General features: G+C 57.9%; 8 protein-coding genes across 8 annotated transcripts; 5 read left to right on the forward strand and 3 right to left on the reverse strand.

Annotated features, from left to right (window-relative positions):
* The first annotated feature begins 721 nt into the window (after window positions 1-721).
* B0T15DRAFT_290322 (uncharacterized protein) lies at window positions 722-1,710 on the forward strand. The gene has a single exon (XM_062863700.1). The coding sequence runs from the start codon at window positions 897-899 to the stop codon at window positions 1,680-1,682; it is 786 nt and encodes a 261-aa protein (XP_062717836.1). The 5' UTR covers window positions 722-896; the 3' UTR covers window positions 1,683-1,710.
* Window positions 1,711-2,225: 515 nt separating this feature from the next.
* Window positions 2,226-4,046, reverse strand: B0T15DRAFT_290326 (glycosyl hydrolase family 76-domain-containing protein). The gene is made up of 2 exons (XM_062863701.1): window positions 3,063-4,046; window positions 2,226-2,920 (listed from the first exon to the last, which is right to left on the reverse strand). Exons 1-2 carry the CDS (start codon window positions 3,889-3,891, stop codon window positions 2,469-2,471), a joined length of 1,281 nt encoding a protein of 426 aa, XP_062717837.1. The 5' UTR covers window positions 3,892-4,046; the 3' UTR covers window positions 2,226-2,468.
* Window positions 4,047-6,069: 2,023 nt separating this feature from the next.
* B0T15DRAFT_403455 (uncharacterized protein) lies at window positions 6,070-8,139 on the forward strand (the record flags this gene model as incomplete). The annotated part of the gene is made up of 2 exons (XM_062865204.1): window positions 6,070-7,342; window positions 7,403-8,139. The coding sequence occupies 2 exons, from the start codon at window positions 6,070-6,072 to the stop codon at window positions 8,137-8,139; spliced, it is 2,010 nt and encodes a 669-aa protein (XP_062717838.1).
* An 865-nt stretch (window positions 8,140-9,004) lies between these two features.
* B0T15DRAFT_561565 (uncharacterized protein) lies at window positions 9,005-11,187 on the forward strand (the record flags this gene model as incomplete). Its single annotated transcript, XM_062870557.1, has 3 exons — window positions 9,005-9,653; window positions 9,789-10,358; window positions 10,455-11,187. 3 exons carry the CDS (start codon window positions 9,005-9,007, stop codon window positions 10,970-10,972), a joined length of 1,737 nt encoding a protein of 578 aa, XP_062717839.1. The 3' UTR covers window positions 10,973-11,187.
* A 499-nt stretch (window positions 11,188-11,686) lies between these two features.
* Window positions 11,687-13,947, reverse strand: B0T15DRAFT_290367 (uncharacterized protein). Its single transcript, XM_062863702.1, has 3 exons — window positions 13,640-13,947; window positions 13,275-13,575; window positions 11,687-13,148 (listed from the first exon to the last, which is right to left on the reverse strand). The coding sequence occupies exons 1-3, from the start codon at window positions 13,856-13,858 to the stop codon at window positions 11,932-11,934; spliced, it is 1,737 nt and encodes a 578-aa protein (XP_062717840.1). The 5' UTR covers window positions 13,859-13,947; the 3' UTR covers window positions 11,687-11,931.
* Window positions 13,948-16,171: 2,224 nt separating this feature from the next.
* B0T15DRAFT_290391 (uncharacterized protein) lies at window positions 16,172-20,156 on the reverse strand. The gene is made up of 5 exons (XM_062863703.1): window positions 19,397-20,156; window positions 18,688-19,323; window positions 18,136-18,636; window positions 17,987-18,079; window positions 16,172-17,931 (listed from the first exon to the last, which is right to left on the reverse strand). Exons 1-5 carry the CDS (start codon window positions 19,974-19,976, stop codon window positions 16,520-16,522), a joined length of 3,222 nt encoding a protein of 1,073 aa, XP_062717841.1. The 5' UTR covers window positions 19,977-20,156; the 3' UTR covers window positions 16,172-16,519.
* A 125-nt stretch (window positions 20,157-20,281) lies between these two features.
* B0T15DRAFT_505134 (uncharacterized protein) lies at window positions 20,282-21,578 on the forward strand. The gene is made up of 2 exons (XM_062867522.1): window positions 20,282-20,655; window positions 20,712-21,578. The coding sequence occupies exons 1-2, from the start codon at window positions 20,340-20,342 to the stop codon at window positions 21,224-21,226; spliced, it is 831 nt and encodes a 276-aa protein (XP_062717842.1). The 5' UTR covers window positions 20,282-20,339; the 3' UTR covers window positions 21,227-21,578.
* Window positions 21,579-23,131, forward strand: B0T15DRAFT_440107 (uncharacterized protein; the record flags this gene model as incomplete). The annotated part of the gene is made up of 2 exons (XM_062865902.1): window positions 21,579-22,161; window positions 22,221-23,131. Exons 1-2 carry the CDS (start codon window positions 21,966-21,968, stop codon window positions 23,129-23,131), a joined length of 1,107 nt encoding a protein of 368 aa, XP_062717843.1. The 5' UTR covers window positions 21,579-21,965.
* Between the last annotated feature and the right edge of the window lie 417 nt (window positions 23,132-23,548).

Consider the following 23,548-nt stretch of genomic DNA (forward strand, 5'->3'; position numbering starts at 1 on the left):
CAACGACCCAAACTTGTAAACAGAGGGTTAGCAGCGAACAATGACTTGGGCTCTCTTCTGTGAGCGAAGTACTGCTTTAGGCTTTCTGATATACCTCGGTAGGTGTCAGGACCTCTCGACAGTTGCTTAGGACTGGTAGGGCAAAAGTAGCTGGCCCGCCCGATGGAAACTGTTCGTTCAGACCATAAGCTTGGGCCCTTTTATCCCTTCCATCATCCGTCATAGTTCCCAAATGCTGGAGAACTTGATCGGCGACCAATTGGGCTGGATTCATTTCCAGAAGGTCGGTCATAACTCGGTCATCGCCTTCTATGACATACATACAATTGAAAGGCGAGAGACGGTTGCAACCACATCCTTTGTCTTCCCCCACGAACCAGTGTTATCGATAGCAGGGCGGCAGAAGCTTCCCCAGCAGCTACCCCTCCATGCACCCCGCCAATATTTCCCCGGCAGCAACTCCCTTCCAGAAACTCAACACAAAATCCCGCTCATACACTCGCGCACGGAGTGCTTGCCGGTTTCCACGTGGTACTTCATCTTCTAACTTCACTGCGTGTGGTGAACCTTGCGTCAAACGGAGTAACGCTCTTCCTGGAAACCTAATTCAAGTTACTCAACCCTTGGTCGCAGATCAGCCGGCGGTCCCAACCGATCTAGTTGGCTCTGTCTAGGCTCGTGGTGTATCTAGCCTCGGACATTAGCTGTTTCGAAGTTCTGCTACACTACAGCGCACAGAAGCTGAGGCTTCCACTACCAATCCCGGTCCGACTCGAAGAGTATCTACCTTTTTCAGCTCGCAGGCACGCAGACCGGCGTAAGAAAATCATCGCGGGGTTTAGCTCCAGCTGGATTGAAGCGACGGGAAATTGGACGACAGAGAGAGCTTTATCACAATGGCGAAACAGGCCAATCTCTACTCCTTCCCCACCGTAGACGCCCTCGCCCCGGCTCTCCGCGCTTATGTCGTATCCTGCCAGGAAGCCGGCATCACACGGCACGGTGTCTTCAAGGTCGCTGTCTCGGGCGGCTCGCTGCCCAAGACGCTGGCCCAAGCCCTCCTGGCGCCGCCTACCTCCGAGACGGACAGGGTCAAGTGGGACAAATGGGAGATCTTCTTCGCCGACGAACGCGCCGTCGCCCTCGACCACCCGGACTCGAACTACGGCCTGCTGAAGGCAGAGCTGCTCGACAAGCTGCCGGAGGGAACCACGCCGCCCACCGTGCACACCATCGACACCGAGGTGCTCGACGACACGCAGGAGCTGGCGGACCGGTACGAGCAGACGCTCGTCCGGAGTTTCGCCAGCCGCGACTCGGTCAAGCTGCCCATCTTCGACCTGCTACTGCTCGGCTGCGGCCCCGACGGACACACCTGCTCGCTGTTCCCCGGCCACGAGCTGCTGCGGGAGATGAACGCGTGGGTGGCGCCGATCGAGGACTCGCCGAAGCCGCCTCCGAGGCGCATCACGCTGACGCTGCCGGTTGTCACGCACGCGGTGAAGGTGGCGTTCGTGGCGACGGGCGGGGGGAAGAAGGACATCATGAAGCAGATCTTCGAGGAAGGGACGGGCTTGCCCTGCACGTTGGTCAACGAGGGTACCGGGGAGCGGTGCAGCTGGTTCGTGGATAACGCTGCCGTGGAGGGGGTCAGCTACCCGAGGAGGCCGTTCAGCCTATAGACGGTGGAAGTGGGGAAGGCGGCGCGATGGTTGTGGGAGGCTCTTTGGGGTTCCGGTCATGGGATACTGCTGGCGGGTTTGCACCCATTGGGGAAACATGCCGATATGAAAAGCAAGTGGCGCCCAGACGGCTGCGAAGGAAATCGAGGATCTGCCGATCTGGTGTTCCGCAACGAACCCTTGGCACGTCTAGCTTTCGTTAACTTTGATATCCCAAGCTTTGTTTTCTTGTCGATATTCTGCCATGAATGAACGGAGAGAGAATCACCAGTTACCATCCCGAAATGAGTGACCTGAAAGGTGAGTTGCTCAGACCACCTGTTCCGTTGCCGTGCAAGGCAGACGCGGTGTCCTCATAAATGGTTATCTTGTATCCGTAATGGGCAGCGTTAGAAGCTCATCACATCAGGGTTCTTTGCTTCAGAGTACTAGTACTAGCTGAAGAACATGAACATGCCTTGCCTGATCCCAAGCTTGGCGGAAAAGCCGGACACCATCTCATCAGCTTACAGTCATAGAATAAACTATTGCCACCCATTATATATAGGTGCCAGTCGGCTTTTGTGTGTCACGGTGACGGCACTGTCGAATCAAAAAGTCGTGTTACTTGCAAGCGTAGCTAAACAAGATTAGTTCACCTGGTAGATCCTCTGACAGAAGTCTCCAGACTATCGCATCGAGTCCTCCCTCAGAAAAAGAAAAAGCCACGAATCCTCTCCATTACATCCCTAGAGAGGATCCATTGAGCTCCGATACGCCACTCCCGCCCTCCAACCCGCAGTTCGCTCATCGCATGACGGCCACCAACAACCAAAGCGCACTCGCCTGCTTGGCGACGGTCGAGTTCCGAAACGGGCCCGCCCAGCTGACATCGTACAGATCCAATTCCCCATCCGGGCTCTCCACCACCCTGCGGTCCCGTCCGTACACGCTCTGCGCGTTCAGCTGCAGGAAGGGCTTGTACGGCCGGCGGTGGTTGCTGCCCTCCCTGCCGTCATCGTCCGGCTGGGGAAGCGCCGCGTCTAGCTCGGCCAGGTTGCCCGCGAAGATGCCCTTGAAGGCTTGCTGGTCGCTGTTGCACTGGCTCTCATCGGAGGAGGAGGAGGAGGAGGAGGAGGAGCAGCCGGCCTCGGTGAGGACACCGTCTCGTACGAGGGTGGTGTCGGCGGCGAGGACTGCGTCGGCTATGAATTGCGCGGTGGACAGGTAGGTGTCGTTTTTTGTTGCTTGGTATAGCTCTGTTTTGGAGGGGGAAAAGGGTTAGTCGGACCCTGCAGTTCAGAGTGTGAGAGAGAGAAAGAGAGAGAGAGAAAGAGAGAGAGAGAAAGAGAGAGAGAGAAAGAGAAGAGAACGGCGAAGGAAGGGAGAACTGATCAGTACCGACTAGCGCGCCGAGGATGACGCCTTGATTGTAGGTCCAGACGGGCAGCTGGTTGTTGAAGCAAGTGCCGTCACTTCGCGAGGTGAGGCCGTCGTTTATGAGATTACTGCCGTTGCCGATCATGCCGGAGCCTTGGAACCAGGACCACGCCTTCTCCGCTCTGGGGAGGTACACGGTATCGCCGTCGATGCGGTTGTGGAGGGACGCGGCGAGCTTGATGTACAGCTCGTTGGCGATGGCGTTCTTGTAGGTCAGCTTCGGGATGTCGACGTACAAGCCGCCGCCGCACGGGTTGTCGGACCAGTACCCGTACATGTAGACCTCGTCCTCGATCGCGATGCCGAGATACGTGCTGTTGCCCGTCAGATCGTACATGCCGATCATGGCCAGCGCCCACCAGCCCGTGTCATCGGTCGAGTCTGCCCGGAACTCGCCGAGGCCCCGGGGCCACCAGGAAAGAACTACCCGTTGCGCATGGATGATCTTCTCAACCTGATCCAGATACTCGCTTGAGTTGCTCTTGCGCATGTAGTCGATGATGCCGGTCAGGGCGACGCCACTGACCCACCATGGGTCACCTGGTGACCAGATGTTCTGGGAGGGTGCAAAGAATCTGTCGTTCATGGCGGCGATGGCTGCCCTCGCTGCGGTCCTTGGATCCAGATCTCTCGTCCGCGAAGGGCTCTTCTCCGACACAATCCGGTCATCAGAGCGGACGGGATGCGTCTCAGGAAGTGGCTCGACAACCTGCTGCTGAGCACCAGCAGCAACGGCGAAGCCTGGAATGCTCCAGAGGAATCCGAGTTTGAAGAAAAGGCTAGGTCTCATGCTGTCGACAGCCTACATCCCCTCACACTGGCGGTGGCGAGTTGGTGTGATCGCCAGGCCACCGCAGATGAAGGCTCACCTCAGGTGTTTATAACATGGCCCTCAGTATCACCGTGTGCCCAGCGACTCACAGCCCGATCGCCGTTGCAAGTTGGTCAACCACTTTGCGGCATGAACGTGTCGCCAGATGAGACGCGCAGATCCGTCCCGCGTGTAGCTGGCAACCAATCGTCAATATTACCTGCCGTGATATCACTGAGAATCTCCGTTTCTTCGTTTCCCTCCGAGGCTTCGGGTACCGCAGCCATAGTCACAAACTCGCACGAGTGTCTCGCGTGTGTTCAGTCTGGCCTACCGGTCCCGAGTCTTGTGTGTCAGTGTCAGTCGGATGGAGGCTTTCCTACAACGTCGAGTTCCATCTGTGCCGTCCGCGGAGGCCCAGGGGAAGCAGGCGGGATCACAGTCCTAACTCCTAAGTAGCACACGGCGACCACTCACGTCGAGTCCAATGTTCGTCAACCGGGGGTACTTTTGGGGCGACGAATCTTCGCCTCGGCATTGGCATCATCAACGCAGACTGCAGGCACGGGATTGCAGAGGAAGCACCCGGCCTTCCCATGAGAGCAGAGAGTCGGGTCAAGGAAATTGGATTAATATGGCATTTTCCGTGTGCGGTTCCCGCGGAAACAAACCCACCAGTCAATGCAGGTACACCGTCGGGTCACATTTGGGTGTGGACGTGTCAGTCTGGATCTTGTGCCTCGTGCTTTCCTTCTGCGGGACATGCCTGCGCCTCGTCACATGGATTTGGGCGGCTCGTCTGCCTGGCCAACCACAGCCTGCAGAGGCCATCGTGAGAGGACGACTGGCATTCTCGCCGTCTTCTTCCGGAAGGAGCAATCCAGTGCACGGTTCAACCTCAAAATCAGTCACAGCGTGTCCGGAATGCTTCCATTTTCAAGACCCGACAGACTCTCCGGCTGAAATGAACTCACTAGCGGAGCGCTAGTGTAGCGTACATTGAAATTCTCTGTCCAAAGGGTATGGGAAACAACATTCCCATCCCGTCCCATTATGTACGATGGTCTCCCGACCGTTCGCAACGACACTCATAAGACATAAACCACACAAGACATGGGGTTGCTGCTCATGCGAAGCGAGAGGTCGGAATTCTGCCCCAAAGGTTCGGCCAGAGTTGTGCGCCGGGGAATTGTATCTAGCGGTTATCACAACCAAGGCAGACTTATGCAGTGTGCCTATAACGGAGCTCATATGACTTGAATGAGAAAAATTTGGTCGACGACCGAGACTTGATGGCGAAGGACTCGTTCACTCAAGCCGGAGCCGGACCAAAAAGCCGTATCGAGGCGCTTGTGCGTGCCGTGGTCGACGGCCAACGAGTCTCCACTCAGCCATCCGATGCTGCCGACCCGCGCGCCAGTCAGGACGCTTGAACGGGGGGTGCCTTGAAGCCTCTCCCCCTGTCATCAAATCTTGGTCTTGGCTCGCCTTGAGTTGGTCGCAGATTCAGCCGGTACAGGGTCCGGGGTTCAAGACAGCAGTCTCACTTGTTCCTGGCTGTGGTTGGCACTGGTTGCTGGGCTGCATCAGAGAGATTCGAGAATTGGGCCAGCATTCCTTGCTTGTGCGTTCTGTCCCGATATTACCTACACTATATACCCCCTTTATGCCCACGCCTCACGTACATACGCTTCGCCTGGCTGGCCCCAGGAATCGACAGACATGCTCTGACGCGGATTATCGGATTTCCTAACGAATCGAATGCCTGTCGCCCGGCGCTGGCGCAGAGAAGTTGGCATCTCGCGGTCCGCGCGACTCCATCTATATGCGACACCGTATGCGGGCCTTCTGACACGCGTTTGAGAAGCACAACCAGGATCAAGTTTCTCGTGCGTGTCTTACCGTTCAGCCGGGGCAACGGAATCGAAGGAGGACATGATGGGCTCCGCGACCTTGGAGCCCCCCAAAACCGGGCGGTCTCGTTTCTCGAAGGCGCTCCCAGCACCTCCTTCTTTACCAGCCTTGGACCTGGACTTTGATGAGTCCTCATTCACGTCCTTGTTCCCAGAGGAGAAGACGCTTCCACGTCCACAACCCGAGACATCACTGCCACCTCGTCCGCCGCCCAAGGAAGCCGGCATCGAGAGCCCAACTAGAATGGCCACGGTAGCCAAGCCTCTGAGCTCGCCGCTCCCGCCACTGCCCTCCAAGTTCGCCGGACCCGCACCTATGAGCATCCCGCGACGGCCCGTTGCAGCAGCTCCCGTGACCCCGACACCGGTTCTGGCGCCGACCGCTCCCGCCGGACCGGCGTCCCCCAACCCGATCCCGTCGCCTGCTGGCTCCTACTCAAGCCTTCTCTCTGCCTACTCCAATCACACGGCCGACTCGCCGCGGTCGCCATCGGAAAACTCCGGCAAGGCTATCTTCAGCTCGGCGAACTCCTATTCGATTGTGTCACCAGCCCTGGACACGCAGAGGAGCAGTGCACAGTCTGATGCACCTGCGCAGGCGCTGCCGCGGCCCGAACAGAATGCGCAAAAGGAAGAGCCCAACGGTCGTCGAGTCTTTGAGCAGAGCAGCGAAGAGTTGCCGCCACCGCTGCCTGTGAAAGATGCACAGCGCGAGGTCGCGAGAGTGCAGACGCCCACTTCCTCCGTGCAAGCACAAACCACGCAATCCAAAACTTCTCCGGTGGCCGGATCACCGTTGGGGAACGACCCCGCGCAGCAAGAGCAGCTGTGGCGGCGAAGGTCGCGATCGCTCAAAAGCGAGAGGCCCCCGGCCATTCCGGAGCTCAAACTGGTTTCGAGCCACGGTTCCACGGCCGCGTCAGCTCAAAACACGGCGCAAAGCGGCCCCGGCAGCTTGTTTCCGCAACAACCAATCACGCTTCTTCCCGGAAGCGACCACGAGACATCGACGCAGTCCGCAACATCTCGAGCTCCCCCACGGAGCGCTAACGGCGGACTACCAGGTCGCAACATTCGTCCCGAGCTGGTGGGTGAGCACACCGCCGCACGAGGAGGCGAGGCGAGCATGGGCCAAGACGGGTCGCGGGTCAAGGAGAAGCTTCATATTGGGAAGACGACAAAGCGTGAAAGTGCGGAGGAAGCGGACAAGAAAATCCAGGAAGCACAGGTCAAATCGGCGGTCACGGCTGGACCCACCATCTCCCCCCTCTCTGCTCAGCGCCTTCCAAGCCCGCTTTCAGACACGGCCCTTTCTCCGCTCGCTTTGTCTGTATCGCCAGAGCTGCCCGGCGAAGCGAAGCCGGTAGCTCGCAAACCCGTCGGGGCTCCAGACGCCCAAATACGCCATGCGAAGAGCATTCCGACCTTGGCGCCAGAGTCGAAAAACCTGGGGTTGGGCGTGCGCACGCTGGCTGGTCTGCCCACGTCTCCCAGACCCGACTTAAGTAAGGATGCGAGTCAGACACAATCACAATGTCCCGCTCCCGCTGAGAGGGCCGACCAGAGGCAGGGTCCAGATCAGAAGCAGTATATCCCCTACTCTCCCCCGCCCGCCGGGAATCAGGCTCCGAGTCAAACCCAGTTTCCGGCTCGGGCCTCATCCAGGGAAGACGGCGACCAGTCTGCCCAACCCCCGACTCCGCGCCAGGAGCCATCGCCGGTGGCGGCCTTGCCAGCTATGCCGCAACGAAACCCGGAGCCGCAGAACCCAAGCGCGGGCGGTCTCAAGCGGGCCATCTCCGAAGCCGGGTCCGTCGAAACAGTCAAGGCGCCACCAGCAGCAGCAGCATCCAAGCCCCCCGTTATTCGCGAACCAGACCACATCCCCAGCCTGGCACTCGATAACCATCGTCACAGCGACAATCATCAAAACGACCTTCTCCCGCTTCGCGAACCAGACCCCAACCAGCCGGACCACACCGACCACCCGGGCGCCGCGCTCTTCCCGCGCAACTGGTACAACCCCTCGCCCGCCTTAGGCGGCGACGACAACAACAACAACATGCACATCCCCGACGCGCGCCCGCTCACGGACCGGCACTATCGGTGTCTGACGCAGCACCGGTACATGACGGCCAACAAGCAGCGCACCAATCCCGTGGCCTGCCGGACGTGCGGGCACAAGGACCGCAACGCCGAATGCTACATCTGCAGCGCCTGCCATCTGAATGTGTGCTCGGGCTGTGCCGGGCTGCTGAAGCGGCTCAAGGGGGATTTGAGGGCCGTTCTGAGGGAGGTGGGGGGGAAGAATTGAAGGACGTGTCGACGGGTGAGTACCTAGGTAGTGTTCTTTCCATTTCTTTCCCCGATTCAATGTTTCGCATGGCTGGATACCTACCTACGCTGGTCAGTCTTCTTTCCACTTCTTTGGGGTTGGTCATAGAAGAAGCAGCTGGTTTGCGAAGTATATTCGGAACGAATTAGAGGCTGGGCGGGTGGATACGACTCTACATTGAGATGATACCGAGCGGTGCGCATACGGAGATACCATTGGATTTACAGGAGGCTGGGTTGGTTTCGTACTGTACAACAGAGAAGCTCTTGCACATAAAGTACGCAAAGACTCTTCTTGGCTGTGGGTAGACAAAGTAGCCGTTCGAAAGCTGGCCTTGTCTTGGAGCTAAGACACCCCCATACTCAAGTTTTGTCAGGTATTGTACCTACCGTACCTGTACACTCAGCAGGCGGTACTTGAAGGGAGAATGGAGATATTCTGCCAATAAGTCGGGTTCACAAAGAAAGTCAGAGTTGTCTTAGACATGGAACTCGGGCGTTAACTATTGTCAATCCTCGATGCAACCCTCCACATGCATGTATGTACAGTACAGTAAGGTACCGACCGCCGGTGGCCACTGAAACCTTGCGGTTGTGCCCCGCAAGGCAGTCCGGCTGAAGCCAAGACCGCCCTGTTACAGGGGCTGAACTGTGCTTGGCGAGGGTGCTCTCCATCGCAACGACGAATCAACAACTGCAACGTCAAGTGTCAACAACACACGAGAATTCCAGCTTGATATGAAGCCAGAAAACAAACCAACTGAGACACCTGTAAATTTGGCGAAAACGTACAGACGCCACCACATTATGGTCACGGCGGAATCAAACAAAAATTACTAGTAGCCATGTCGTCAGCCATACCCACCAGCGCGTTGTCGCGCACTCGCTCCCTGCGCAAACCGAGTACCACGCCGGATGCGACAAGCGCCAGCGGTGAGAGCAAGCGCAATGTGTCTCCCAGCAGACTACCCCTCAAGGGACAGGTGCAGACCTCCACGGCATCGCCCGCTGCAACGCGCACGTCAAGAAGCGCCACCACCAGCGCCGGCACAGGCACGGGCACGGGCACGGGCACTGTGAAGAGCAGCCGACCGTTATCGGGAGTCTTCTCGCGCATCACCACGTCCTCCTCCACTCGCCAGCGTGAGAAGGACAGTCCCGGCCCTCAGGCGTCGCCCCCGAGTCGTCTCGCCCGGGCATCTTCAACACGCCAGTCGTCCACTTCAACCCGGCCGGCCGCACCGGGTGCCGACTCCAATGTGCCCTCAGCAGCTCGGCCCACCACGTCCTCTGGCGTTCCGACCTCACGGCGGGTTGCTTCCGGAGTGAGCACCGGGTCCAAACCGGGCCACGCCCGCGCAAAGTCTTCTGTGACAGCCCTATCCGGCGCCACCACCCTGCGTCCGCCCTCCCAGACCTCCTCTGCCAGCTCTTCCACCACCACGGCGACGGCGACGGCGGACCGCTCCCGCCCGCCCTTATCGAGTCTCGGCCGTACGCGGCCCTCAGCCGCTCCAACAGCGGCGGCGGCAGCAGCAGCAGCAGCAGCAACAGCTCACCGTCGACAGTCCTCTAATCCATCCACTTCCCCTACTACTTCTACTACTACCACTACTACTACCTCGGGAGCATCCCTAAGACCGAAACCGAAGCCACAACAACAGCAAGCCCAAGGCGGGCAAACCACCAACAACAACAACAACACCACCACCAAACTCGAACCCCGCCCGGCCTTCACCACCCACCAGCAGCATTATTCCCCCGCCAAATCGCTCGCGCCCAAGCCACTGACCTCGACCTTTCTCGCGCCTCCCTCCCCCTCCAAGCTGCCGTCCAACATGGCGCTCTCGGCCGAGACGGCCCGCCTGCAGACCGAGCTGCTCCAGCTGCACCTCCTGCACCGCGACGCCGCCGCGACGCTGGAAGGGTGGAAGCGCAGCGCCAGGGAGAAGCTGCGAGGCAGGTTCGAGGACGTGAGGTTGCGCGAGGAGGAGGTCAGTCGTCTGGAGAGTGAGGTGCAGGAGGAAGGCAATGCTGCGGCGCTGCTGGAGTGGGGCTCGCTGTCACTACTGCCACTACCACCACTACCGCCGGGGGAGTCTGGGTTATTGTTTGGATCTAGTAATAGATTGGAGCTGTTGGACGAGAAGGTGGCGATGCTGGATCAGGTTGTTACGGGGTTGTGGAGCGTGGTGGGTGGTGAGTCCGGAGGAGGAGGCGGCGGGGGAGGAGGAGGAGGGGGGGGAAGGTATGAACGGGTTGTGAGGAAGTTTGAGAAGTGGTGTGGGAATGTAGAGCGGGTCATGCTTGCCCGCAGACAGCAACAAGAACAACAAGAACAAGAACAAGAAGAACAACACCCCCACCAAGAGGGAGATGGGCCGCCAGAGGGGGAGGTGGAGGAGATGGTCTTCATCGAGGAGTTGGACGCATCCTGGAAGGAGGAGTGTGGCGCGCTCGTGCGCAGGCTGGATGAGTGGCGGAGGGTGTTGCGCGAGCTCCCTGATCCCATTACCATTCCTGCTTCTTCTACTTCTTCTGCTACTTCTACTGCTGCTACTACTATCACAGAAAAAGGAGGAGAAGAGGAAGAGCAGGAGGGCCAAAGAGGCAATCCTTCCAGCTTGGACAGGATGTTGGCCGGCTGTCGGGCGCTGGTGCACGGCATGCTGGCCGAGCTGAATCTCATGGAGCAGATTGAGCGGGAGGCGGCGGCCGAGGAGATGCGGTGGGTGAGGGAGATGAATAGGCGGGGATTGGGAGGGATGGATGAGGGTGCCCCGAGGGCGGGGGCCATCTGGCGGGTCCTATGAGCGGGACATATTCTAGCATCGCATCGCGTAAATGCTCTTTTCTTCATGGCGCGATGGAAGGCCAGCGTAGCTTGTTTTACATTCAAGGACTCTCAGCTTCTTGCATGTAAAAGTTGATGGGTGGACATGGTTATTATATACCCGTTTAGTCGGCCAGGGAAAACAGCCAATATCATCCATAGCAGAGACTATCACGTACCCCTTACAAGCTGGTGACATAACTGCTGCTGTATACACAGCAACTACTATGCTTCCATTCACAAAATGCATGTCTTACGCTTGTGTTTCCCCCATCTTGATCAAGGCGAATAGACGGCCGCGTCAACCGCAGAGGAGGGAGAACGGCTTAATTAAGGAAGCGAAGACGTTGGTTGCAATGCAGATTGATCATTCTACAGCCCGTTAGGTTAATTGTACAGCACACTCGACATCCCATAATAACTCCATCCTCCATCCGGATCAACCTTTCCGTGAAGGCAGCAGCACAATTGCTGCAAAACCACCAGACGAGGGCCAGGCCCTCAAACTATCAATCCCACGCGGCAATGTGCTCATCCATGACCCACCATCTTGGCCGCTGCTGCCCTAAACACCGTCCGCCAGTACTGGAGATGTTTGATTAGAACCCGAGAAAGTCCCAGCCCGTTGCCACGTCAGACCAAAGAGAGACGAGATGTTTGCCTCAAAACAGAAAGAAGAAAAGACGAAACGAAACCATGACTCTTGCAAAGAGAAAAGCAATCGCGCTGAGACGCCACCATGAGGGTCGTCATTGGACCCAGTGTCAACGAAGGGTACCTGCGAGAGGTACTAGATAGAATAGTGTGCCATATCCCGTACTTGTCGTACAATGTTCAGAGGGCCGAATCAAATGATTCAGAACCAAGACCATCGGTGTAGACAAGCTTAGCAAAATGTTCGTGTGTCAGAGAGGCAGGATCACATAAGCTCTCGCCCCCTCAGTGCATCGGAGGGAGCGTAGGATACGCAACGCGGTCAGTGCGGTCAGTACGGCCACGATCGCCATGCAGCGCCGGGTCGATGCGGCTGTTGTCGATCGACCGAGGGCTGTCGGAATCGGACTCCTCGTAGTCGCGGCGCTCCAGACGGTTGCGGACGTAGCTCCTGAGAAACTCCACGGTCTTCATGTGTGCGACCCAGTCGTCGTAACTCTCGCTCTCGCCGGCCTCGGATGCCTCGGACGGGGAGCTCACAGCGGCGCCGTCGGGGTTCTTCGGGGTCGGGGTACGGTCGCCGTCGCTGCCGCGGTGCGCACCGCTAGCCCGCTGCAGCATGCCGCCCGAGAGGCGGCGCTCATTGTGAGCGAAGGTCGAGCCGAGACCAGAGGTCGACGGGAAGGGCAGGTTGGGCCGGCTAGGGAGGCTCGGGTACGACACCGACGTGGAGCTGTGACGGGATGTGGGCGACATGCCCGAAGACGACGCTGTGGGAGAGTGGCCAGACGTGTACGAAATAGCGCTGGACGGCGGGGTGACGGCCGGGGTGCCGCCAGCCGAGTGAGTCGGCGCGCTCAGCGGAGACACCACCTGGGCAGCGGTGGCGGCGTACGGATCCACAGCGGCCGGGCGGGTCGCGTATGTCGGCGAGCGCATATCAACGGGCGCATACTGCGACTGGGGAGAGCCGTTCTCGTAGATGGTTGCTTGCATCTGCTCGAGCATCTGGTCAATCTGCTGCAAATCCTCCTTGGTGCGCACGCTCGGCATCGGCGGCAAGTAGTAATGCTGCGTCAGGGGACCGTGAGAGGCACCGACAGCGCCGAGGGTGTGCGGAGCCTGCGGCATGTACTCGGCAGCCAGACCGCCGCCGCCATGCACGGCGAGGCTCGAATGAATAGGCATAAGCGAACGGCCAATCTGCGAGTAGGAACGCGGGTCGACCTGGTGGCGCTTCAGACTGCCAAAGAACTCATTGAGGGGGTCGTCTGGTGCGCGCTTCCGGGAGGCATCGTGGAAACCAGGGGCGGCCTGGTAGCCCATGTACTCGGGGCGCGAGCTCATGTGCTGGGGCTGGTAGTACTGCGGCTGGTACGACGGATGGGGCGCGTGGTGCTGCGGCTGCCCGTAGTAGCTAGGCTGGGCAGCCTGGTGATGGCCGAAGTGGCCCGAGTTAGTACTACGCATATGGCCGTTGTGATCATAGAAACCGGAGGGAGCTACAGAGGCCGATTAGCCTCGGGATTTTGCGAGAGCACGACTGGCGGCCACTCCAGTACCGAGTACCTGATCGAGTACCCGATCGAGCACCCGGGAGCGGGCAGGTCAGAAAGTGGAAAACATACCTTTGTTGCCCGGATGGGCGCGGTAAGCCGGGTTCATGCCACCGGGCTGGTCCTGAGGAGCGCGACCGGCGACCAAGACCGAGTCGTCGGCATGCGTCTTGACATGTTTCTTGAGGTCTTGGGGCCGCTTGAACGACTTGCCGCAAAAGTCACACTTGTGAGGTTTCAGAGGCACATGCACCCGGATGTGAGAGGTGATGTGATCACGCTTGACCGTGGTGGTCCTGCACGAGTTCCACTGGCAGACGAGGTTTAAGTTGTTGGTGCTCTTTCTGCCAACATGCTTTTCACAAATGTGCTCCTGGGACGTGTCAGCGATCGAGAGAAAATTCATCAGGTAAAAATGAATAAGATTCACAACTTACATAAAGAGCTTCAGGCGAAGTAAAAGGCTCATCGCAAGCCTGCCACTTACAAACCAGGTTGTCGTCTGCACCTGAGCTGGAGGCCGAGCTCGCAGTGGCCGTGGTCGACGGTGCGGGCGTTGTTCCGGTCGACGTCGGAGCTGCCGGCGCGGGAGCCGGTGCGGCCGGAGCTGGAGCGGCAGTCTCCTGCTTAGGAGGAGCGGGCGCTTGAGCCGACATTGTGATTGCAGCTGATGCCAAGTATTTGCGGACTCCGGCTAAACTCCGGTGTTCGGAAAACCCTCGGCTGAGTGTGTTGTGCGTTCGGTAAAACCGCGGTTAAAATTGGTGATGATCGGTTATTCGTGGGTGGCCTCGGCTTTTTTAAAATTTGTGGGCGTGGGTGTGGCCAATTTCGTTATTCACGTGACTGCGGCTTTCGAAGGGAGAATGCAGCAAGCCCTGAGGCCCGGGCTTCTCGAGTCCCACTTTTTACCAAGACTCGCCCAGAGTCAAATGACAGCGCGCGGTAGGCGTGCCAAGCCCCGGAGAGGTGACGGTGCAGAGCGCGCAGGGGATGATATGCCAAGCAAAGTAAGAAAACGCTATGCGCGCTAGAGATGGTCTCAACAAACAAACAGAGCTTTGAACTAATGCCGCGAGGAACGAGATGCCAGAATGATGAGATGATCAGGGAGAAAACTGTCAACGTCAGGCTTTCCGGGAGAACAGCGGGCCCCTTCCTTTATTACAGCTTTGCTCTGGGAGCAGTACATTGGCGGAAGGCTTGGCAAGCTCTTGGCAGTCTGGGCCTCGGATGCCAAGCGCGTCCCATTGGTTGGAGGAGGAACGCTCGGCTGCTCCCTGTACCTGCTGATGGTGAGGGGGGCAAGTGCCCCTCTCGGGTGGTGCCGTTTTGCCCTGACGGTCGGCCCTGCCTAACAGCACGACATCCGCGCCAAGCCTGCCAAGATCAGCCAAGTCACCGCCAAGGCTTGGTATTTGGGAGAAAACGCTTGGCAGGCCTCATAAAACCCCCCAATCGTTCTTGCCTCCTGGTCACACGCTTCGCCCAGGCTTTCCTGCCCGCTCATGCTGACCTTATCGCCCGAAGCTTTCTGCTAAACATCGAGCGATCCTCGGCCCATTCCTGATCAGGTTTGAGTTGTAGGTTTTTTATTCCTGCAGGATCACGTGCCATTACCAGGTACCTTTGCCGAGAGGGGTCCAAGCAACCAAACGCCACGCCAAGCATTTCTGTCGGACGAGAATCCTGTTGAGTTCGACCGGCTGATGCCAAGCGTGCTGTGAGGCCAAGAGATCACGGCTCCGCGCGCCAAGCGCTTGGCGGTCCCGTCTCTCCCGACTACCGTTGACATCCAGCGAATACCATCAGTTTGGGTCGAACACAGCCTCCTTCTCGCTTGGAACATTCATTTCAGCGCCGGCTGAAGATGGCCGGGTCAAGTCGGCCGAACACAAGCATCTTGGATTGGCACAGTTGGCGCCGGATGACGCTCGTTCTCCGTAGGTAGCTCTTGACTCGTGAGGTGCGAGCACGACATCTGCCCCTCTCTATGTACACAGTATTGCGGTTCAAACCGCAGGACCCACTACCCTGCCAAGCACGTAAGCATGTGATGTGAATGCAAAGAGCCGCAAACTGGTGGGCAGAGCTGGATGCTCAAGCAAAATGAAGATATGTACGTCCGTATACAATGCGAATGCCTAAGGTATGTTCCGTTTCCCCATAACGCTACCTCCATTGCCACGGAGAAATTGAAGCCTACGGTTGGTAATAAAAGAGAGCTGGGTCAACCCATAGCAAGTTCTCTTGACCCTGTAAACTTTGAAAATAGGAGAACCTCCGCTGTTCCCCCCTTCCATCCGTGCTCCGAGACTCGATATCATCGCAGTCTCTTGGCAGCTTGGCATCATTCTTGGCCGTTCCTTGGCCTCGAGTCCAGGCCAAGAGGCCCCCCGAACGGGAAAAACGTGCTCCTCGATGCCAAGCGACCCTTGTCGAAGGAGAGGGAAACGGAACCCCGGGGCCAAGAAATCCGGGGAAACGTGCTGTTGCCCAGAAGCAAAGCCGGAGCTTGTGCGAAGTTTAAACTCCAAACTACATACGTATCCTCCCAAGAAAACGTGGGCTGAGAGCTTGGCGGCTTGGATGTTCTCGGACACACAGAAAAAGCCAAGCATTTTGATGCTTTCGTCATTGCTTCATAGCACGTAACACAGGATCAGCAGTATGACACTTCTAGAAGGGATAAGTAAGGTATCCACGTATATCATGGTCATGCAATGTCATGAGACAACCCAAATGCAGGGCTCTGCTGCATTGTCTCTTCTAAAGCTATTGATCTGAGTCAGCTCAGTTGAACGTACCGATCTGGATCACTGAACCCGGAATCAGAGTGTACACCGTTTCTCCCACGTCCAAAAAGGCCAGACTCTCTCAAAAGTCCAAGCAATACAAGGAGCCGATCAAACGGAAGTGAACCTGAAATAAAAGAATGAAGAAGAACAGGATGAAAAGAAAGAGAAGGAGTGGGAACGGAAAGAAGACGAGGAGGAAAGAAAGAACGGAATAAAAGGCATACGTTATGAGGAGAATCGGGACTAGTACTGCAACTAGTGGTTTCTTTCGATCTTCATGTTTTGGTATACGGTTTCTTTTTTCTGGTTAGATGGTGAGCATGTCGAAGTTTCAGGCAAGGCAGTTCAGACTAATGTCTATCAGAGCTCACATTAGTTATACATAACCGGCCCAAGACTTCGACTCAACGAGCCTCTCCCAACAATCATTCGCACTGGGTCTCTCATTTCCAGTCTTCCAGAACCCCATCCCTAACTCCGAGATCGAATTATCCAAAAGCTGTACTTCTACATGCGACGTCATGCATACTCCAACTCCTCATTAATCCGGGTATTACAGAGACACCTGCACTCGGGCACGGGACATTCCCTGTGCCGCGCAAACCACTGCCGCGCGTGGTCCAGGTGCAGGACGTGGCCGCACGACGCACAGAACGTCGGGAAGCGCGCGGTGCGCCGGACCTCCGGGTCGCGCGACTGCTCCGGGCGGTCGCTCCGCGGCATGCCTACCACTTCCAGGCACACGACGCAGCGCGGGAGGTGCTGCTTGCAGTTGGGACAGCTGATGCCGCTCCCCACCATCTTCTCCGTGTAAGGGTTGGCTGCCGCCTGTTGTTGGTGGTGCGAGCGGGCTTCGAGGCGCGGCGTGGAGGTTTTGCTGCTCCTGCTGTTGTTATCATTGTTGTTGTTGGACGAGGACGACGAGGACGAGGCGGCGGCGGCGGCCTTCATGAAGGCGGGCATTCCGCTGCCACTTCGCGGAGGAGGAGGCGGCGCTAGGAGAGACTCGGTCTTGAACTCGACGTCGCAGTAGATGCAGCGCAGGCCGATCTGGCGGCTGGCGGCGGGCACGGTGGGACGGCCGTGGTGCTTGCTTCGCAGGGTGGACTCGACGTCGAACTTGGCGCGCATGAAGAAAGCCCTGTGGCGTTGGAGGTATCGGCGGTAAGTGTTGCGCATCGTGTTGGCGCGGATGTCGTCGATGAAGCGGGGCGCACAGATGGAGAGGAGTAACGTGGCGGTTTGGAAGTCGTTGAACTTGTGGACGTAGCGGGCGAGGATGTCGACGAAGGAGTCGGTGATGCCCGTTAGCACGATGCCTTCGATGTCGCCTATCTCGATGGCGACCGCGACTTCCTGCTCGAGCCAGGCGGTGAGGGCGTCGTCGCTGAAGTAGCGGACGGCGACGAAGCAGCGGTCGCGGAGCGGCAGAGATCTCTGATCGGCGATCACGGCCCAGTCGCCCGTCGCAATGATGGCTGATATCGCCCGCAGATATGGATCGGTTTTGCAGGCCACTCTCTCGTCGAAGTCGAGGGCCGCCTTGACCTCATTATCCGCGGTTTTCCCCATGAGCTGAAGCGCTAGCGAGACGAAAAGCAGCTCTGGATGCTCGGAGCTAGCCCTCTTCAGCACCTGTACAGCGCCCTTCGTGTTGCCCCTGAATATGGCGTGGGCGGCGACCATGGTGTACCAAGTCGATTCTCTCCTGGGACCCGACGCGGACAGCGCGTCCTCAAACTCCTCACCATATGAACGGCCGAGGCCGCATATCTCAAGGCACATCTCCCTGTGATGGCAGCGCTTTGTCTCTACTTCTCCATCAAACCTAGGCACCCCCAGTTTCTTGCATATCGCATTTAGGCAACGTTCCCAGCCCACCTCGTTGGGCGGCGCTGCATCCTCTGATAGTCTCATCTGAGGCTTGCTCCCTGCTCGGTGTCAGATGAGTTCGCTCACATACGAGAAAGACCGACGTGGACTCACCAAGGTTGTTCGTCCATATCGTTTGGACTCCCATGTAGCTGAGGTCTAAGGGGTGCGACATCATGCCGCCATCAGCCGCCGCTGCTTCGGCGCCTGTTGAAGAGCAATGAGCAACCGGGCACCTAACCTTGCGAACTTGCGGCTCTTACCAGTAACCCAGAGCCAAACATCCCTCAGCCAGGGATCGTCGGCCACGATGCGTTGGTTCTTGATGAAGTCGAAGCGGTAGCCCTCCAGTGCACGGAGCAGCATGGTGTGGTCTACGGCGAATCGCTCCTTGCTGGACAGACCCGCGATATTTTTGGTCTCGGTGAGCAGCTTCTCGTGCCGCTCCAGCTGGGACAGGAACGGCTCCTCCTCTGGTTCGTCCTTCCCTTCCTTCGAAGCCAGCCTCAGCGCCTTCAGTTTCTCGGCGATTGAAGATGCCTCCTCAAAGGATGGCCATGATCGGCTGCCACCAGACACCTGCGCAACCAAACGCTCTTCCGTCGGCACAGCATCTAGTGTCTTCTCCACTAAAGACTTGGCCGTTGCCTTCTGCGGGCCAAATAATGGCACATCAGACAAGGCGGTTTCGGTCAAGAGGGGGCCAAAGATGTCATGAGCTTCTGCTGGTTCGAAGTCCATTAATTCCTGGTAATTTGCTCCATCTGTGCGAAGACATTAGCATTATCGTATTGCGAGGGATCGATGTGGCATACCGGCGTGTCCGCGGTACGGCGGTTGCCACGAGATCAACTTGAAGGGGTACTCTGAGGTAAAAGAGGGCTTTTGCAGCACATCAAAGGAGCCGCTGGCGCGGAGCACCAGCACTCGAGGTTGAAGCACGGGAGAGCTCATCGTGATCCAATCAAAGGAGACTATCCTATCGTTCTTGTGGTTGGGCTCCGCGTAAAGAGGGTCCATTTCGTATGACCGCCTGACTTCTAGAAGCTCTGGGCTGCCATCCACTCTGACGTCTCCATCTACATGCTCGTGCCTCGTGGACAGAACCCGCAGCTGACCAGTGCGCGAGAGCACAGCAAGCATACCGCGATGGTCACGGCAAAAGCGCAGGGCTCGGATGAAGGAGCTCCCGCTGTCCGCTGCTGCCGGGTCTGTCTCGGTCTCGACCGCGCGGTCAAGGCGTACGGCGCCGCCCCATGGGAGGTTGTCGTGCACCAGTGCGTTGGTGTAGGATGGGCTAACATGATGGCGGTTGATCGCGCGGCGGTCCCAGATCATGACTCCAGGCTGATCTAGGGCAGACGACGCAAAGTAATTTTGGTCGGCATAGTCAATGGCCAGGTTGTTGCAGCATTTAGTTTGGAACTGGACGACTGGGCCCTGTCCTTGATCTGATGAGAGCATTAGAACGTTGGCACTTGACAGGCGTTTCCGGTCAATACATCTCGGGCACGGATGGAATACCTCTCAAATCATGGATGCGAAGACCCTGCCCCTTAATACCCGCTACCAACACGTTCGGGTTATCTTCGAAGAACCTGACGCTCGAGACCGACGCGTTGAGCTCTAGCCGGTCCACTGGGTCTGACGGGAGGTCAAGGTCCGCAGGAAAGCCGGAAGCGCTGGAGTCTATGCCCGAGAGACGACCGACGTCCCAGATGTGCAGGCAGGTGTCGTTCCTCACCCTATCGAGTGCCACCGCCAACTTCCCGGCCGTGCTGAATGCCACCGCCTGGCAATTGCGCGAGACCCTCAGGCCGAGCTCCAGGTAGGCGTTGGAGTTGTCGTCCACTCGCAACAAGTTGACCACGCCAGTCGACGTGCCCACGGCAAGCAGGCCCGGCACCGTGGGCGACCAGTCGTAGGTGGTGAGTGGCGGGAGATCATCGTGCTTTGCCAGCTTCCGGTACTCGAACCGACCGCGTTGAGCCAGGCCCGTTGGCTCATAGAGTTGCGCCACACGGTGCTGTAAGTTGATGTGCAGAAACGAATCGTGAGCCGCATTCGGCGACCACTTGATCAGCCCCAACTCGGGCCGGTCCATGGCGATGAATGCAAGGGTAGAGAGGCTGGAGGATTGGAAAGAGGAGAGAAGTGCTGTCTCTCCTCAATCAATCCGTCCTCAGTTGCTCATTCGAAATTTCTGTTATGTGGCATGCATGCAACACGAAATGAATTGCTAATAGTAGTTGTCTAGAGGTGTCCGCTTGTGCTGTATAAGGACTCGGAGCACTTGGAGAGGAGCACTGGGGCCCCACAGTGCGAAGAGCTTACCCTAACCCTTATCAGTCGTCCGCGGCTGGCAGTTCGCCGGCCAAAATTTCCAGCGAGTTCAACGGCGAGCTTCGGCCAACACAAACCAGTTCACCATACCTCCTCGCTGTAGCAACTTTCCTTGACTAGCAACATGGGAAATAAGAGACCGCATCCAGATGCAGAATCCTGGGGCCACGGCTCCGGGGAAGGGACGAGAAAGCGACCAAAGACCAACCGGCCGCACAAACCAAGACCAAAACCCGTTGACCACGACAGCATGGCTGCAATCAAGAAGCGCGCCCGGGCAATTGAGAGGCTTCTCGCGCGCGACAACTTGAAGCTTCCGGCAAACAAGCAGAATGACCTGGAGCGAGAGCTGGCGGCGCACAAGCAGCGGATCGAGGATGCCAAGGCAAAGAAGGAAAGGAGCAAGATGATTCAGAAGTATCACATGGTTAGGTTCTTTGGTATGGCACACCACGCATTGGCCAATCTGGGCGTCCATTACTGACAACTCGAGCAGAGAGGAAGAAGGCAATGCGGTTTGTAAAACAGCTCGAGAAGAAGCTTGCGCAAGCTACGGATCCGGAGGAGGTGGCCCAGCTCAAAGCAGATCTCCACGTCGCGCAGGTCGACATCGACTACGCCAAGTACTTCCCCTTTATGGAACCCTACGTCAGCTTGTATGCTGGCGCCTCGTCAGGGGAAAAAGACGAAGCCAGCACGGCCGCATGGGCCCGCTATCTGCGGACCGCGAGGCCGCCCATGTGGACCGTCATCGAGGAGACCAGGGAGGAGGGCCAAGCCGCACTCGAGAAACTGCAGAATAGACAGCCGCCGAGGAGCCGCGAGTCCTCCCAGCAACCAGTAGCGCGCGGTGCCCCTGACAAGCCTCTAGCGGTGCAGAAGGCGAAGGGACCGAAGGCGCAAACGTCCACGAAGTCGAGACCAAGACGGGCGGAAGCAGAGGGGGGTGGGTCAAAGAAGCACCAAAGCAGTGATGAGAGCGATGGTGGCGGGTTCTTCGACGAGGATTGATCAAGTTGCGTTTGGGAACAGCGGGCAGTCACCGTTCGGTATGATTGTGCAGTCCACTTACCACATTTTTATGATACCCATATCACGGAGGAGCGTATGAGCAAACCAAAGTGCCACGAGGCTCCGTTATGGTCTCGCGCGGACTTCCTGGCTTCTCACCTTCGTTTGTTCCTACTGTAGCCTCGAATAGCACATTGAAGCCACGACGGGGAGCCGCATAGACGAGCTTCGGCCAGTAGGACGGATTCCATCAGGGATCGAGTCCTCGAGGCACGTCGCATTGGATCAACCGGCAGGCCGGCCAGAAAATACGGCCAGCCAAGACTGAGGCCTACAACAGCGTTTGCCCCCTTATTGCCGTGGTCCATTTACACATGCGAGTGGTGAATGCGCCATTCTGCCTTAAGAAACTCAACACGGATGGATGCCTGCCATTATTCATTACCATTCAAACAGCCACATCTGAATAGCTCGTTTTCTTTCCTGTTTCGTTGTTCTTTTCTTCAGCAACTACCTAGGACAGAGTTCATCACTGGACTTCCTTTACCTTTCCTTTCTCAACCCCACACTTTGCCCACCTCGTCGACAGCCTCGCCAGTGCTAATACATTACAACCCAACAGACAGCTCTTCGCTAAAAACATCGCTACGCGTTTACCGACCTAAAGCACTGAGGAGCTCAGCGCGAATCTACTTTCCAGGTATCAGATACACTTACGAACATACTTATCCGCAACACGATGGCTTCCAACGTCGCTGTCGCGAGCCCGTCGTTGCTTGACGAACCAGTCGACTACCGCGACCTGAAGGAATGGATCGCGCAGCAGGAGATCAACCCGAAGCCGCTCACGCCGGTCCAGCAGCGGGCCATTGCTGACCTCAAGCGCTCGCTGGAGCCCGACCTGGGCGGCCGGGACTGGGTCACCTTGCTAAATCGTAACTCTTCCCTCCAAACATCAAACCCTTCTTCTCTTCTTCTGCTAACAAGTATGCAGTGTTCTCGCAGGCCACTGGTGCTGCGTCCGAGTTCACGGAGGACCTGGCCGATAACGGCGGCTGGGCCTGCCAGTGCAATCTCCGACTCTCCGCCGAGACCGAGCAGATGGTGTTCCCCAACCAGGCCGCCGGCTTCGTGGTCGGCGAGACGGGCACCCGCTGCGCGCCGGGCTTCGCGCGCAAGAAGGACGCCAAGCAGTGGGCCGCCAAATGCTGCGTCGAGTGGCTCATGGCGAACGGGCATATGCCGTCGGATGGGAAGAGCGTGACCTTCCCCAAGAGCAAGGCAAAGTCGCCCGCCAAAGCAGCTGCGCAGCCGACGAAGCAGCCCGCATCTACTGCTGCTACTACTACTATCACTGGCAACACCAACGGCTACAACAACACCACGACTTCTACGACGATCACGCCCAAAAAGAGGACCCATTCCTCCTCTGAAACCACCAATCCGGTCGACATCATCAAAGACGAAGACGACGTCCCCGCCACGCGGCGCGTAACCCAGCTCTGCCAACAGCTAGGCATCATCACGCCGCAGTACCGCATCACACCCACACTCACAACCATGACCACCACCGCCACCAGCACCGACTCAGGCTCAGGCTCAGGCTCAGCCTACTTCGACGGGTACCCGGACTTTGGCGCCGACAGCGTCAAGGTGCCCGACGGCCTGGGCCGCGTGGCCAACGTGTACGGCAGGAAGAACACCCGGGAGCGCATCGCCGAGGAGGTGCTGGCCTGGCTGGTGGCCGAGGAGAAGAGGCGCGGGGCCGAGCTGGCCGGGTTGTTGGCGCTGACGCAGCAGGCGCAGAATGGGAATGGGAATGGGAATGGGAATGGGAATGGGAATGGGAATGGGAATGGGAATGGGAATGGGAATGGGAATGGTGAGGAGGGGGCGTGCCTCTGAAGGGAGGGGGAAGGAGGGGAGGAGGGTGAAGACGCCTTTGGACCTCGGCTCTTGGAGAGAGAGGGAGGGGACGGGTGGCAATGAAGGCGTGCTGGTGGGGGGTAAAGGGCAAGGCAACTTTTCTTTCGTGAAATTATCTGCGTTGATTTTTCTGCGATTTCTAGAGTCTAATCTTTGGTGGGAGTGATAATGAAGCGGGATGACATAAAGACTGGTTGGGACATGTGGCGTAGACCTGGATGGATTCGGCACGGCGATGGAGTGATCGGAGGTCGGGTGCTTTGGGCTTGGGGGGGCGTTTCTCGGGCTGGAAGGGGAGCCAGATTTTATCATTATGGACAGTGAGCAATGGTTATTTTAGCGCCCGACTGTGAATATGCGGAGAGTTCAGCATACCTGGTATTTCAGAAGCTCAAT

The sequence above is a fragment of the Chaetomium strumarium genome (genome assembly GCF_033439665.1).
Source record: "Chaetomium strumarium strain CBS 333.67 chromosome Unknown B0T15scaffold_7, whole genome shotgun sequence".
NCBI classification, from domain to species: domain Eukaryota; kingdom Fungi; phylum Ascomycota; class Sordariomycetes; order Sordariales; family Chaetomiaceae; genus Chaetomium; species Chaetomium strumarium.